Below are 15,894 nucleotides of genomic sequence, written 5' to 3'. Positions count from 1 at the left end.
TGCACTGCGCAGCGCCCATCGGGATCCGTAGTTCGTGGGCTGACGAGAGCTGAGAGTGGCCGCGGGGCTTGACGGGACTTGTTAGAATCTGCGGTCGCCAGTTGCTGCCTACGTTGCTAGCCTCAGCGTCGCGGTTACCAAGGAGTGGGTGGGGAAGGCTGTGGCAAGCGCCACCGTGGAGCGACTCCGAGATTCCCGTGAGGCTCGCAGGCGTGCATCCCGCCTGTCAGGGACGTCGCCTCCGCGGACGGTTCGGAGGCGGAAACGACGCCGGAGGCAGGTGTGTCAGGAAACTTAGTTTGCTTGAGTTAAGAGTCTTTCTAGCCCCGAAAGCGTGGAAGAGCCTGCTCTTCACTCTTTTTTATCCCTGTTGTTAGAGCATTAGCTCGAGTAGTCTCTCCAAAGTGACTATCGTCTTAGCTGTTAGTAGCGTTTCATGTAGAACTGCCATTTATTGAGCGCCTACTGTCTGTCAGGCAGTGCCCTACGTGCGCTCATATCTATCCAGTGTCAATCTCAAAATAATGAACTTACCAGAAAGCAGAGAGCATGGGTCAGAACACAGTTGAAGCAGAGATTTTAGTTTTTTTAATTAAAAGCATGTTTCCAGTTTGGCATTCTAATTTTACAAATATTGACTAAGAAAAAATATTGAGCAGCCATAAAACTTGACACTGTATAAGGCATGTAAGGAAAATATATCTGGTTGCTAATCTAGAGGCTTAGGAATATTACTTTATGCCATATTTAGCTTTTATACCTATATACTTCCCATAAATATTCAAATTATGGGCCAAATGCTGAATTCATTAGACTTGTTTTCCTGAGACAAGGTCTCATTGTAAGGTTCTGGATGGCCTGAAACTACGCAGACAGCTTGGCTTCAAACTCACAGAGATCTAGGTGCCTCTACCTCCTGAGTGGGGAACTAAAGGCACAAACCACCATGCCCAGCCTCTGAATTACTTAGCATGTAATCAGTCCTCCCGTTCTGGTGACTCAGAGTACACTTCTGAAACAGACAAAGCCTGTCGTGGCAAAGCTAATGTTCATATGAAAATAGTGATCACTGAAGAAACCAGATTAGATTGCGTCCTCTGTTAAGCTATTCCTGGCCACCGCGGTCGAATGCCTCTTGGCTTTTTGTTGTTGCCACTAATCCTTCCTGCAACCTCTCATTTCTCAGCACGCAGCTCGAATGTCACCTGTTCTGCGAAACCCTCCTCGATTCTTGCCTTTTCCTTTCTAGCAGACAAAACCAGTACTCCTGCAGTGTCTTGTTTATGCCTGTTTAGTTGGGGTAGCATTTATTACAAACTCTCCTTCTATAGGCCACGCCTTGCTTGAGATACTGGCTTGCGTTTGGAGGGCCTCAGCTTCAGCCTGAGGTTGGTGTGGTGAACAGTCAGGAAACCAGGCCATTCTAACACACTGTAATAGAATACCTCCATTAAGAAATAGGCCCATGGAGCTGGAGAGATGACTCAGAGATTAAGAGCACTGGCTGCTCTTCCAGAGGTCCTGAGTTCAATTCTCAGCAACTACATGGTGGCTCACAACCATCTGTAATGAGATGTGGTGCCCTCTTCTGGTGTGCACAGATACATGCAGATAGAGCACTGTATGCATAATAAATAAATCTTTCAAAAAAGAAAAATAGGCTCATGCTGGGAAGTAGTGGCACACACCTTTAATTCTATTAATACTCAGAAGGCAGAGACAGATGGATCTCTGTGAGTTCGAGGCCAGCCTGCTCTAAAGAGCTAGTGCCAGGACAACTACAGCTAGACAGAAGAACCTTCAAAAAACTAAGAAGAAAAGAAATAGGCCCAAGGGTTGGAGAGATGGCTCAGCATCTTGCTATTCTTGCAGAGGATTCCAGTTCAGTTCCCATCACCCACATGAAGGCTTACAGTCCTCTGTAATTCCAGTGCCAGGGGATCCAGTGCCCTTCTTTGTCTTCTGTGGACATGGGGGCAAAACATGTGTACACATAAATTAAAAATAAGTAAATTTTAAAAAGAAATGAAGCGGGCCTTAAAAAGGTCCACCTGGGAATATGGAGTTCAGGAAAGGAGACTGCATGAATCAAGGTAAAGAAAGACAGATGTGATAGGCTGAAGGAGTGGAGTAGGCAAATGCATGCCAGTAAGGAACACCGGTGCCTCAGAGAGAGTGATGCAGGCACACAGGTGCAGGAGGGAGACAGACAGACCTAGGGGATGCTAAAGTCAGCTTGATATTAGCTTTCAAGTTTGAGAGAGAGTTTAGAGGTAGCTGAAGTTAACCCTCAAGTATGGACCTTCATCTTTCATTTATCTACCATAAAAATCAGTCCATGCTTCTATCAGGGTTACAGTCTAGAAAATGTAACCGAGGAACGATGTCCCTTTCTTGTCCCTTTGGTTGTAAGTCCATACGTTCTCACCTATTGTTCTCACATTGAATTAGAATTTCTATAATTATTTATGTGCTGCCTAATACTTGAGTTCACTTTTATTCTTTGTGTTAAATGTGTGACATTTATTTTTCCTAAACTGGGATTTATCTCTCAATTTTGTCTTTGCTATTTTTATTCTACAGAAATGTATTTCATTTAAATGAGCTTCTAAATGGTCCCTTCCTTTCCCATCTATGCTTTTTGTAGCCTGCTTAAGCAACCCGGCTTCCTTCTACTGGCAAACAACGTGGCTCTTATAATTCTCTGCCCATGTCTTCGTTCCTGTGTCTTTTGTGTGTGCGCATACATGACACTCAGGATCAGGCCCAGGGTCTTGAACATACGAGCTACATCTCCAGCCCCATTTGTCTTATTTTCATAGCATGTCCGTCTGTTTCTTAGAATTGTTTCCATCCTATTATCCCCCCCCCACACACACACACATACCCTTCATCCAAGACACATATTGGAGCATAAGGCTCCATATATCTAGAATGTAGGATATAATTACTAAGGTTCAAGACTTCTTAATGACAGGCTAAGACAATTTACAATATCTCTTTTACAGGTAAAGAAGCAGGTAAAGAAACAAAAACAAAAGGAAAGCAAAGACTCGTTCCCGAGGTCAAAGATCAAGTAAGTACTGTCTAGACACGGAACTAGGCCCTGATAGCCCAGTGAACTAACTGCCAGACCCTTCTCTAGCCGCTGCTGTCTCCAGTGTTTTCTAAACAGTGGTTTACTCGCGTGCTCCCTCATTCATTTCAGCTGATAGATTGACAGAGCGGCGTCCTGAAAACCAAAGCAGCTGATTTTTGTAGAGAGTTCTAGCTCAGGCCTAGGTGTCAGGGTGGTTTTTTTTTTTTTTTTTTTTTTGCTTGACTTTCTGTTGCTCTGAGAAAACACTGACACAAAGCAGCTTGCAGAGAAAGGGCTTTATTTGTCTTGCATGTCCTGATCCCTTTGTCTGTGAGGGAAGCCAAGGCTTCCAAGGCTAAGCAGGACAGGAATTGAAGCAGAGATCACAGAGGCCTGATGCTCACCCGCTTGCTTTCCTACACAAGAGACCTGGGCCTTCCCACATCAATCATTAATCCATAAAACGTGCCACAGGCTTTCTCATAGGTCAGCCTGACAGCGGCGTTTTCTCAACTGATGTTCATGCTTCCCAGATGACACTAACCCTAGTTTGTATCAGTTGACAAAAGCAAGCAAAAGGAAACTAAACCAGAGAATGGGTTTGTTTAGCTGAGGCAATCTTAGGCCCTGTAACAAGGCAATTGGTGAGGGGAGCAAAATACTAACAAAGTACTGAGTGTGGTTCTAGAAGTGTGGCAAGCCAGAGGGCTGCCTGAGGAAAAAGCCTTTATCCCTTTATAGGGAGCTCAGGGATCAGAATACACAGAGGCTATGCATTAGACCAAAGGAAAGCCAAGCATCACTTACTCGGTTCATAGATACTCATGGAATTTGCTACGTTAGATGCTGTGTTAGGATAAACTGATAATTCACTACACGCACTGCCCTTTCCCTCGAGGGAAATTAGAGAGACCTTGGGTCCCAGGAGTGCTGTTATAGCCTTCGTTTGGCTCGCTCATGGCCTTTGGGTGCTTCTAATGTGCTAGGTCCCATGGATGGTGTGAAGCAATGAATTAGGAGTGTTTCAGACTTGGAGGCTCATCGTCCCTTGGGGGAGCTTTGCATTATCCGTAGCAATTGTATGAGGCTGAAAGCAGTGAAACCATGAAGGGGACACTAAGGAACAAATAAATACACTCAGTCTAGCAAAAGCACCACTGTCTCCCGCTAGAAAGTCCAATAAAGGCTTTGTGAGAGGGGCGGTGTGTGCAAAGGGGATAGAAAGATGTCCTTTGCTTCATTCCGTTCTCAACACAGTTCTCCAGGCACAGAATTTGTAGCTCCATTTTCCACGTAGGAAAACCGATAGTCAAAGAGTTATTTTAATGACTTGCCCACAGCTGTCCTGCTTTTTTTTTTTTTTTTAAAAAAAAAAATATTTATTATGTATACAACATTCTGTCTGTGTGTATGCCTGCTAGCCAGAAGAGGGCACCAGACCAGATGGTTATGAGCCACTATGTGGTTGCTGGGAATTGAACTCAGGACCTTTGGAAGAGGAGGCAATGCTCTTAACCTCTGAGCCATCTCTCCAGCCCCAGCTGTCCTGCTTTGAAGGAAAAACTAGACCCGAAGTTAAGTTCCTTGTTCCCAAACTGCCCTCCTCCTTCTGCCCCACCTCTGCCACTGTCACTGCCGGGAAGCCTTCTCACAGGACACCTTGATCCCAGCTCGCCCGTCTTTTATGTATTCTTCACACATGCTCGATGCCTCGGCCTCACAGTCTTCAGGGAACTCCCTTCCCTCAGCTGGGGCAGCTCAAATAGGCTGCCCCCAAAGCAGAGCTTTTGATAATGGAAGTCTGTGAAAGAAAAGTCTCTAGGAGTTTACAATGTAAGAAACTCAGGTCTTTGTGGGGGGAGTGGAACTGAATTTTTTAATGGGTGAGATCAACCAGGTAGACAGGGTAAAAATGGGTATTTATTATGCAGAAGCAACACTAAGCACTAAGCACAAGGCTGGAAACACTGGTGACAATATACCCTTGTAAGGCTGAATGCCCAGGATTGGCTAGGCTGGAAAGGTTAGGGCACTGACGCCAAGGACCTTGGAGAGCAGGCTTGTCGGCCTTGGGCTCAGGGCAGAGCACCTGCCCAATGTGTCTGAGGCTCTGGGTTCCATCACTGCACAACAAAAACAAAATGCAGCTAAAAAAACAGAAACGAGTAGGACCCGTGGCTTCCTCAGGGGCCCAGTCGGAAGGGAGCAGGCTGGGACAGTATGAGCTGGAATCCTGCCACAACAAATGACCCAAAGCAGCGTAGGATAAGAAAGGCCCTGGGGCCAGGACAGGGTCCAGGTGGCATTTTAGTCTCCAGCTGTGCATTTCCGGGCAGCAGCAAACATTTGTGACTGAATTTGCAAAGTTAAGTAATAGTTGTTTTCTGGTTTGGTTTGGTTTTGAATGGCATTTATTACTTTATTCCTGTGAAAGTCAAAGGATTTTCACTACAGAAAACTAACAGTAGCCTTGGAGTTGACGGTCTTCCCAGATGTGTTTGGTTTGGTCTGCACATCATTTCAAAGTGACAGATGAGTTACTCATGCTCAAATAATAAGATTTCATACAAAAGCAGACTTCTCTTGATAAAAACAAGGAAGGTCTGGCAACACTGACTGGGATTTCTGCTTGGCAGCAGTTGGGGAGGGCTGAGTAGGAGCCGCTCCTGCAGGCACATGTATGCTCACATACATCTGTCTCTCTGGCGTTCAGCTTGCTTCACCCACTCCACTCCCACAGCCTGCCCAGCTCCTGTAAAGACCTAGATTTGCAATGGTAGGCTACTTATTCAGGTTCATGCAAGGTTTGACCTCAGACTCCCTTGTGTGTGTGTGTGTGTGTGTGTGTGTGTGTGTGTGTGTGTGTGTTTGTGTGTGTGTGTTGCTAAAGATCGAGCTCATCATGCTGGGCAAGTACTCTACTGCCTTCAGCTCATCTTTATCTTCCCTGAACTCTGCAAGCTCTTTAACTTCCTGTTTCCTGAGTGACAGGTGATAATTAGGGACAGTCCCTCTTTTGAGGAATTGTTCTGAAGACAGTAACAAGTTGATTTTTTAAAAAAGCCCAAGTCAGACCCTGGAGGCAGAACCATATTCACTTTCCAATTTCTGTCTGTATACATGCACATACATACATGTAGAGCCAACAGGAAGTGAAAGGTTCCCTTGTGTTCTTCTTATTCCTTGAGTGGTAAGAAATGAGCCAATGAGGCTATGTGAAATGTCTTCCTATCACAGCTGTCCCAGGAAGCCTTCCTGCCCTGTCCCTTCCTGCTGATCACTCCCAGAGAGGGTAAGGCTGCTCTTCTTTTTCGTTCTCTCCTCCTTTAACCTGTTCTCCCCTCCTGGTGATAACATAGCTGAGCCTTTCTCGTCCTGTTAGAAAATGACCAATGTAGGCTAGCCAGGTGCTGGTTACACCCCTAAGCCCATCCACAAGCGTTTTCTCATTTGGTCATCAAGACGGTTCCATAGATGAAGTCCACTTACTGTCTACATTTCACAGAGGGAGAAATTGAGGCAGTGTGGTGAAATGTTAAATAACTTAAGCGCCCAAAGCCATGAGGTAATTGTTCTCACTGGCATTTGAACCATCCAGAGTCCATGCTCTGTAGTGGCTGCCCTCTGAGGCTGGGACTAGAGTAAAAGCATTGCCTCTGTTCACAGAGAGCACATCCCTTGGCATCCCCCACACTGCCCACTCCTGAGTACCTGCCCTATTGGTGGCTTTCTCTCCACTATGCTGCTGCTTGCCTCTGTCACAGCCAAGGTCTTTGGAAACTCTGCTTGTGTTTTCCTCTTGCACTGCCTCCCTTTCTCCACACTTCCTACATCAGTACTTAGTTCTGCCCTTTCCTGGAAGCGGACTGCTATTTCCTCAAGGCCTGTTTGAGATGGTCCCCTTCCCTGACCTCCCAGCTTCTCCTCTCAGATGCTCTCTTGGGCTTTGTGGTCCCTTGGTTTACCTGACAGCTCCCTGGGCCTCCTTCACCTTCCTGTTTACCTCTCTACAGTTGGTTTCTGGTCTTGTTTCTGTTTCTGGTTTTTGTTTCTGTGTTTCGCCTTCCCTCCTTTGCTCCCCCGCCTTCTGCTTTTATCTTTATCTTTGTTTGGTTCCACTAGTTTGGTACAGTGCTCCCTACCAGTGTTCCCCATTGCCAGGCTCATTCACTGGACCATTTTGTCTGGCCTCCCTTTCCCAAGCACAGCTCAGTTTTGGTTTGTGTTAAGCCCAACTGTTGACTCTGTTTCCCAGGCACTGAATGCCCAGGACAAAGTGTGAAATACAGTGTGAAACCACGGTCTCCCTGCCCCTCAGCAAACACCCTTCAGATGCAGGCACTGTCTTCCTGTTGAACCTTACTGTATCAAAGAGTTCCAAATGCACAGCCTTCTTCTTCCTGGGTCCTGACCATTCCCTCCTCATGATGCCCTCACTCCTGTGGCTCTTTCTGTTTGAACGGAATAGTGATAGTTTGTTTATGATCTAACAAAGTATGACCAGTCAGTGGTGGCACAGACCTTTAATCCTAGCAGCCACACTAGTTAGCCATAGAGGCCGGGCAGTGGTGGGTCATGCCTTTAATACTAGCACGAGAGAGGAGTATGAGGTGGGATGAGACGGGAACACGCTCTCTTTTCAGTCTGAAGATTGGGTAGAGGTAAGAGCTCTCTAGTGACTTGGCTGCTTTGCTTCTCTGATCTTCAGCTCAAAGCCCGATGTCCGTTTCTGGGTTTTTATTATTCTTGCTATATCACTGTTGATCCCCCCTTTCCGTCAGTAAATTCGGTTTACCCCTCAGACCAGATTTATCCAGTCCAAACTTGGTCTGTTCATCATGTAAGCCCTTTCTCTGAAGTCTGATAGAACAAGGGGAGCAGCTCCCTTCACTCAGTCCACATGTTCCTGTCAAGGTGGGAGCGTTGCCCCACAGGTAGGGACAGTGGGGCTCAGGAGTAGAGGAACACAGTCACACAGCAAGGAAGGACAAAGCCAGGATTCAAACCAGGTCTGTATGAGCCTGCTGAGTTAGGACTGGTTTGAACCGGAAAGCCCCACTTCTGCCTCCCTGCTCTGTTCACGGCAGCCCCATCGCTGAAGCAGAGCCTCCTGGTCCTCAGAGGTCTTGGTGGCTCAGGAATGACACTGGGGAGGGCTCCCCTGTACCTTTTCACTCTTCTGACTCCCGGCTGTCCTTGCTGTCTCTCAGGGAGATGGTGTCTTCAGGGATGTACAAAATGGACAATGGCAAGCCTTACCTCAACAACTGCTTTCCGGCCAAAAGTCTCCTCCGGACACCGGAAGAAGGTGAAATGAATCCTCGGGTGACTGCCCTTCTCCACACCCAGCTCCTGCCTTGCACGGTTTTCTCGTTTTCTTGTTTTTGCCTGTGCCACTCGGTCCCGTCCCCTCTCATCCCGCCTTCTGCAGCAGCCCCATCGGGCCTCGTGCAGTGTGCTCTTGACCACAGTGCCGTAGCCCAGCAGCCTCTCTTTGCTGACCCCTGTAGAGGGACCTGTCATTCACAGTCTAACCTACACTCAGTCTCTGCCACAGCCCCTTTTCTTTATGTTCCTTTCTTTTTTGGGTGCTCTTTTCACAAAGCTTTTAGATTTGTCTGGAGTATTCAGCTTCCATTCCAGTTAGCCAAAGTCTTCAAATCCACGAAGCCCTATTCTTCTCCCACTTTTTTCAACAAACCATCCTATGACCCCTTAGCCTGCTATGTATCTGTCTTCCCATTTTTCCCGATTAGATGACTAATCATTCTCTGGTCAGCTCCTAAATGAAACCACTAAATCTTTCTGGTTGTTTTTCAGATATCCATCTAGTTAGCATGAACTCTAGCCATAAAATTATTTTCATTGCTATTTCATAACTATAATACTATAATTACTCTTAAGAATCATAAATATCTGATATGCAGGTAATCTGATATGTGACCCCTGTGAAAAGGTCAGTCGGGATTCTTTAAAGAAGGAGATAAGTAGATGGATGAATAGATGGATAGATAGGTAGATGGATGGATGGATGATAGATAGACAGATACATAGATAGATGATTGATAGATGGATGGATGAATGGATAGACAGACAGACAGACAGACAGATGAGCAAGTGGGTAGATAGAATAGGAATTGGCTTATGTAACTTTAGAGGCTGAGGTAACCCCTGGGGAAGAGCTAATTCTGAAGTGGGTTTTTTATTTTGTTTGGTTTCCTGATGGTGAATATGAAGCCCAGTGCTTTGCACAAGTGGGCAATGTTCTACCACTGAGCTACATCCCAGCCCATTTATTCATTTATTTTTAAGAGTTATTTATTTGTTATATATACAACATGTTTGCCTGCACACCAGAAGAGGGCATCAGATGTCATTACAGATGGTTGTGAGGCACTAATGTGGTTGCTGGGAATTGAACTCAGGACCTCCAGAAAAGCAGTCAGTGCTCTTAATCTCTGAGCCATCTCTCCAGCTACTATGTATATATTTTTTTAAGCAGCTCTCTCTAGGTAGCACTGGCTGTCCTGGAACTCTCTACATAGAAAGGTTGGCCTTGAACTGCTGAGCTCTACCAGCCTCTCTGTCTCGGAATGTGCCACCACACCTCACCTGCTCCCCTCCCCCATTGTAGTCTTGAAGCAGGACTTCTTTTTCCTCTCAAAAGTCTGTTTTTGCTCCGTAAGTGTTTGAGCTAACCAAGAGAGGAAGTACCTTTCTCACCAACATCGCCTCATCAAGACACTAACTAAATACAAAATACGGTCACAGCAACGAGTGTCTGAACAGTTGCATAGCTCGGTAAAGCTGACACATAGCGATCTGGAATGCTAGGAAAAAAATGGATGGGAGTATGAGAAACATCTTTAATGCTAGGAAAAAAACGGATGGGAGTATGAAAGACAAGACTTCTGAAGGACTTTCCAGGTGTAGTTACTAATAACAAAGGTAAAAATGGGAACTTCTCAGTAGTGAAATTGAGCAGACCCCACTTTGAATGAGGAATCAAAATCAGCGTTGTAGGACTGGAGAGGTAGCTCAGCAGGAAAAACCACTTGCAGCAAGCACGGGGACCCATCCCAGCATCCATGTAAAAGCTGGGTGTGGCCATATATGCCTGACACCTCAGAAGTGGAGGCAAAGACAGGAAGATTGTTGGGGTTTGCTGGCCAGCACACATGAGATGTTGGGTTCTGGTTTAACCAGAAACACTGTTTGAAGGGAACAAGATAGTGACAGAGAAACCTCCTCTGGCTTCTGCATGTACAGCTGCACACATGCTCTCAAACATCATGCATGTGTATACCATATACACGTCAAATAAACATTGCAATGTCAATGTGCTGTATAATAGTACACTCCTAAAACCCCAGCACTCGGGAGACCGGGGCAGGAAGACTGTGAGTTTCGGGGCAGCCTGGTCTGCATAGTGAGAACCTGTTCCCGAAACAGGTTACCACCACCAGAAATAAAGCACAATGACCCCAGGAGTTCCCTGGAATGATACACAAAGAAAGGCACAGCTTGCTTTTGTGGTAGCTTGCTAAGTTCAAAGTCTCTGTCTGAACATGGGACTGCATCAGACAAGCTCACACATGGGTGATTTTTTTTTAATTTAAATACTTTAATATTCAGTGTTTCACTGACGAGTACTCCTTACAAGTGTCAAGTCTGCAGAAGGGAAAAGAGTGGAGAACCAGCTCACCAGTGGGAGCAGACTAAGGAGCCATGCCAGCAGACTGTGATGTGAGATCCTGGCCTGGATCCTGGGACAGAAGGAGGGCCTTAGTCAGGAAACCGGCAAACTTCAAAGAGGGGCTAGCATTAGTAGCTGGTGTTGCACCAATGCTAATTGCTCGATGTTCAGTAATTGTGTGGCTGTTATGTAATATGAGAACAAGACATTAGGGAAGCTGGGTAAAGGCTGTGGAGCAGTTTACACCATTTCTGTAACCCCTTTGGAAGTCTAAAATTATCTCAAAATGAAAAGTTATAAAGAAAAAGCAACAAGTCCCCCCTCAATCCCACCCCCTGGCTACTAAAGGCCCATACCATTATCAGGCTCCACCCCATTTCAGCACTTCCATGGTCTGCCTCTCCTGAACCCCCAGCCTCATTCACACTGTCATGGTCTGCCTCTCCTGAACCCCCAACCTCATTTACACTGTCATGGTCTGCCTCTCCTGAACCCCCAGCCTCATTCACACTGTCATGGTCTGCCTCTCCTGAACCCCCAGCCTCATTCACACTGTCATGGTCTGCCTCTCCTGAACCCCCAGCCTCATTCACACTGTCATGGTCTGCCTCTCGTGACCCCCCCCCCCAGCCTCATTCACACTGTCATGGTCTGCCTCTCCTAACCCCCCAAACCTCATTCACACTGTCATGGTCTGCCTCTCCTGAACCCCCAGCCTCATTCACACTGTCATGGTCTGCCTCTCGTGACCCCCCAAACCTCATTCACATTGACCTCCTGGCCTTTTCTCTTAACACTTTGAGTTTTCACACCAACTCCAACTGCTGTGGCCAGGAGTCAGGGATACAACACGAGAGTCGAGGAACAAAGTCTATGCCCTGGTGGGGCAACCTTACCAAACTGCCTGGTCCATAGCAGGAGTGGGAAGTCGTAGTTGAACTTTTTCTGTTCCACCTAACCTGCTCCCAAACCACACGGAGACTTATTAATTGTGGAAGTTTGACTGATAGCTTAGGCTTGTTTCTAACTAGCTCTTATAACTTAAATTAACCCAATTGTTTTTTATTAATCTGTGTTCTACCATGTGGCTTTTGCCTTTATCCCACTTTGTGTGTCCAACTCATTCCATGTCTGGCTGACTTCTCCCACATCTTCTTCCCAGCATCCTCTCTGTCCTGAAAATCCTATCTGGCTATTGGCTGTTCAGCTATTTATTAAACCAATCTGAGTGACAAATCTTCACAGTGTACAAAAAGATTATTTCACAACAGTTCTCCCTTTTTGTCTGAATAAAAAGGAAAGGTTTTTGACTCTAATAAAGTTGTAGACAATAAGAACAATCATCAGTCAAGAATTGCATTTACAATGTCCAGTCCATTTGTATTTGGCATATTTGGAGAAAGTACTCCATTTATTCTATCCTGATGAGCCCAAACCTCTGTACCTAATTTACCTTCTGTCATAATTAAAGAAAACTATGACTACGACTGCCTAGTCTTCAATTCCATCAAAGACCCCGAAAGGATAGAATATTACCTTAGTAAGCAGAAAGTGCAGAGCAAGCAACTTCCAAACCTAAAAGAACAACAGAAACCACTTGCTGCCTGGACAGTCATCCAAGGTTGCTCTTCAATGCTGGGGCATCCATCTTTGGCCTACATACCTAGAATATCTGACAGACTTCTGTGAAGTAGGAATTTTTTAAGGACTTCCCTGTCCTTTCTTGGCAGTTGTTTCTCTGTGTCCTGCTGGTTCAGCTTGGACTGCATACTATCAGCAATCGGTGCAAGGGCAGTTTCTTGATTAAATGATTAACTTTTGCCATAAAGAAAGCAAATTCCATATGGAGGTTCTTTGATAACGTCATCCTTTTTTGAAGTAGATTGGTGCCACCAGGAGCAGATGTGTGTCATTGTCAAGAAAAGCCTTATGTTATTAAAACATTTTAAATGCCATATTCTGTAGGTCTCTGAACTGTTTGAAATCATCTATCTATCTAAAATATACTTCTGTATGATCTTGAAAACATACCTCACATGACTATAAGTTTGATAATTATGGATAACTATTAACTTATATTTATTATCCTAAATAGCTTTCAAAGACTAAAACTATACATAATGTTTTTAAATGCACTGTAGAGCTACAATATATTAAACAAAAATAAAAGCATATATATATATATAAAACAAGAATAACCTTAAATTTGAATCAATATATAAAATCCATACCAATGTAAAATATTTGAGACTAGTAGTAGTTGCTCAAAAGAAGACTCAATAATCCACCCTTTAATCTTATCATTTTAATCCTATATCCCCCTTTTACGTCTGGTTGGCTTCTTCCCCATCTCTGTCCTTCTTCCCACTGTCCTCTCTGACAAATCTTCACAGTGTACACGAAGATCATCCCACAACAGGAAATGCTTCATGTGAGGCCAGAGCAGGCAGAGCTGGCAACAGTGGTCACATGTCAGTCCAGCCCTAGAAGCAGAACTAGGAACGGAGGCAGGCCAGAGCCAGTGGTCCCAGCCTGGGTCTCATAGCTGTGTGGTTCTGTGTCTTCTAGGCCTTTGATATTTCTGGGCATTTTTGTTTGTTTGTTTGTTGTTCTTCCCTCTGCCCAGACTGTCTTGGTTTCAATCCTCTTCTAATGAATTCCCTCTGCTCGCTAGATCTGTGTCACGCTGGTAGGCTCTCTGGGCTTCCTTGGCACCTCAGGTGTCATTGAACTTTTGGGGGTCAGGGCTTATGTCACATTTGTTCCCATAACTCCCACAGACATCTAAACAGATGGTTATGTGGGTTCGCTAGGTCATTCATTTAGGCACAGTGGTGAGCTCTGCGCCGGCCACAGGGACATGAAGATGAGTGAGTCAGACAAGGCCCCTGCTGTCCAGAGATTCTATTCCAGCGGGGAACGTAGACAGCAAACGAGTAAATAATAGTATGATTACAGATCACAGTTAATGCCATGGGTCGGTTAATCACTAATGTGGGAGAGAACAGATTATAGAATGTCATCATGATTTTTAAATGAACTTACTGTGAATTCATAATCTTTATTTTTTTCTGATACAGAGTCCCATGTAACCCAGGCTGGCCTCAGATTTGCTAGATAGCCAAGGATGACCTTGGACTTGTGGTCCTCCTGTTTCCCCCTCCTCGAGTAATGAGATTACAGGTGTTACTCAACCATGACCAGTTTTATACAGTGCTGGGGTTGAACCGAGGTCATGCACAGTAGGCAAACAGTTGGCCAACTCTTGAGTTACATCCCCAGCCCTCGTATTCTTTTTGTTGTAGCATGGAATTCAGGTCACACATAGGCCTTACCTAAGAGATAGTCAGCAGGAGAGTAACTGGCTAGCACCCGAGAGAGTAGTCCTCTGTACCGAGGGGGTCCGGGAGGACATCACATAACAGGAAGTGTCCAGTTTTGTCTCTTCAGTGAGTCATAGACTTAGGAGGCACACACTTGGAGATAAACGAAGGAGCTGGGCAGCCATCCCATCTTGTTCTTTGTAAGCATTTTCATCTGTAGCATATGCGTCACTGAGCTTAATGGCTGCTTAAATGAAACGCATACACAGATACCCTCCGGCAGTGGTGAGGAACTGGGAGCTACTGGGGGGTTAATATTAAAGATCAATATCCATGTTCACACCCTCGGCTTCAGAGAAGGTTGGCCCTTCTCACCGGTCCATTCTTCCCCACAGGCCGAGGACACTGGTTAGTGGCTCGGAAAGGCAGCATGAAGAAGGGTGTGGCTAAGGCATCCACTGAAGGCCAGGAGAACCTGAAGAAGGTTTCTTTCGAGACTGGGTTGAAGAAAGTGTCTCGGCGGGATAGCCAGGCAGACGGTCTTGGACACAGACACGTCTTGGACAGAGCTTTTCTGGTGAGAGTAAATGCATTCCGGAGTATCTAGTGACATCAGCTAAGGGAGGGGAAGGGAGGAATGAGGACTGCCCTGCCCTGCCCTTATCTGGCTAGGGACAAGGACTTGTCTTGACCTGGTACCACTACTCCTATCCCACACCAAGCTATCAGAGCGATGGTGCCAAACTTAATGTGGCCAGTGATGAAAGAACCCTGGGAATTTCCTTTAACATGCAAAGCTTTTACATATGCACCCTGTGAGACAGACCCAGTATTGCCATCCTTATTATATTGTTGCCACCTGTAGATAGGGAAAAAGAGGTCGGTCCCCTCTACAGCCGATAAATGACTGGATCAGGATTAGAACCCTGATCTACTGATTCTAAACCCTGTACCTTTATATTATTTAAAATGCCCAGATGCAGTGGTGCACACCTTTAATCCTTGTACTTGGGAGGCAGAGGCAGGTGAATCTCTGTGAATCTACATAGTGAGGCCCTGGCTCCAGAAGAAAAAAGTTATCATATGAAGTGCAAAGTCTTAAGTGAGTTGGAAAAGCAAGAGTGTTTCAGAAATAAAGGGTAAACTAAGGATCCCATGACAGCACTGAGGAGGAGCAAGAGATTTCTGTGTGCCATGCTGTGTACTGCCCTGAGGTGGGAGCCAGTGGGACAGGGGTGTCCTGTTCTCCCCCAGCCTTGGTTCTCTGGTTTTAGCATCTGCCTGGAAGCAGAAGGAGCTCATGGTATTACTCCAGCCAGGCCTGAGGCAGTTTCTCTGAAGAGAGCTGGGTGCTGGGTTGGAGACCAGCCAGGAAGTTTCACATCTGTTCTACGCAACGCTTCAGTAGCTTGGCAAAGAAAGATGGATTTTGTAGATTAATATTGATGGGTAGTGTGGTTCTCATTGCACCCTTGTTTCCACAATCTGCTCGTGTATCTCAGAGATTACAAGAGGTCATGCTTGGCTCTGTGTTCCCTTGTTGAGCAGGGAAAGGTTTTTGCAGAGCCTGTGAGTTTTGTTTGACTGTTAGGACCACTGCTCGGTGCGGAGTACAGAAGTACAGAGTCCAGGGTACTAGTGACTGTGAGGACTGAAACAGCAGGACTGAAAGGGGACAGGTCACGTCACTCCACAGTGTCCTCCCCCCACTCATTTCCAAACAAAGCTGACCTTGCATATCCACTATTCCTTATCTACAGATTCAAACAACCACAAACGGAAATGTTTATGAAAAA

General features: G+C 45.7%; 1 protein-coding gene across 2 annotated transcripts in view; it reads left to right on the top strand.

Annotated features, from left to right (window-relative positions):
* Window positions 1-54: 54 nt before the first annotated feature.
* Xrra1 (X-ray radiation resistance associated 1) overlaps window positions 55-15,894 on the top strand; it is a 64,663-nt gene continuing 48,823 nt past the window's right edge. Inside the window, exons 1-4 of one of the 2 annotated variants that reach the window (XM_057756681.1) lie at window positions 55-280; window positions 3,009-3,076; window positions 8,290-8,387; window positions 14,494-14,675. In XM_057756681.1, the coding sequence (XP_057612664.1) occupies window positions 8,294-8,387; window positions 14,494-14,675 (276 nt within the window). In that variant the 5' untranslated portion in view covers window positions 55-280; window positions 3,009-3,076; window positions 8,290-8,293. The remainder of the gene's footprint in view (window positions 281-3,008; window positions 3,077-8,289; window positions 8,388-14,493; window positions 14,676-15,894) is intronic. The other variant, XM_057756682.1, reaches the window with a different exon arrangement.

This window comes from Chionomys nivalis, chromosome 23, assembly GCF_950005125.1.
Source record: "Chionomys nivalis chromosome 23, mChiNiv1.1, whole genome shotgun sequence".
NCBI classification, from domain to species: Eukaryota; Metazoa; Chordata; class Mammalia; order Rodentia; family Cricetidae; genus Chionomys; species Chionomys nivalis.
This window is presented reverse-complemented; position numbering and strand designations above follow the sequence as displayed.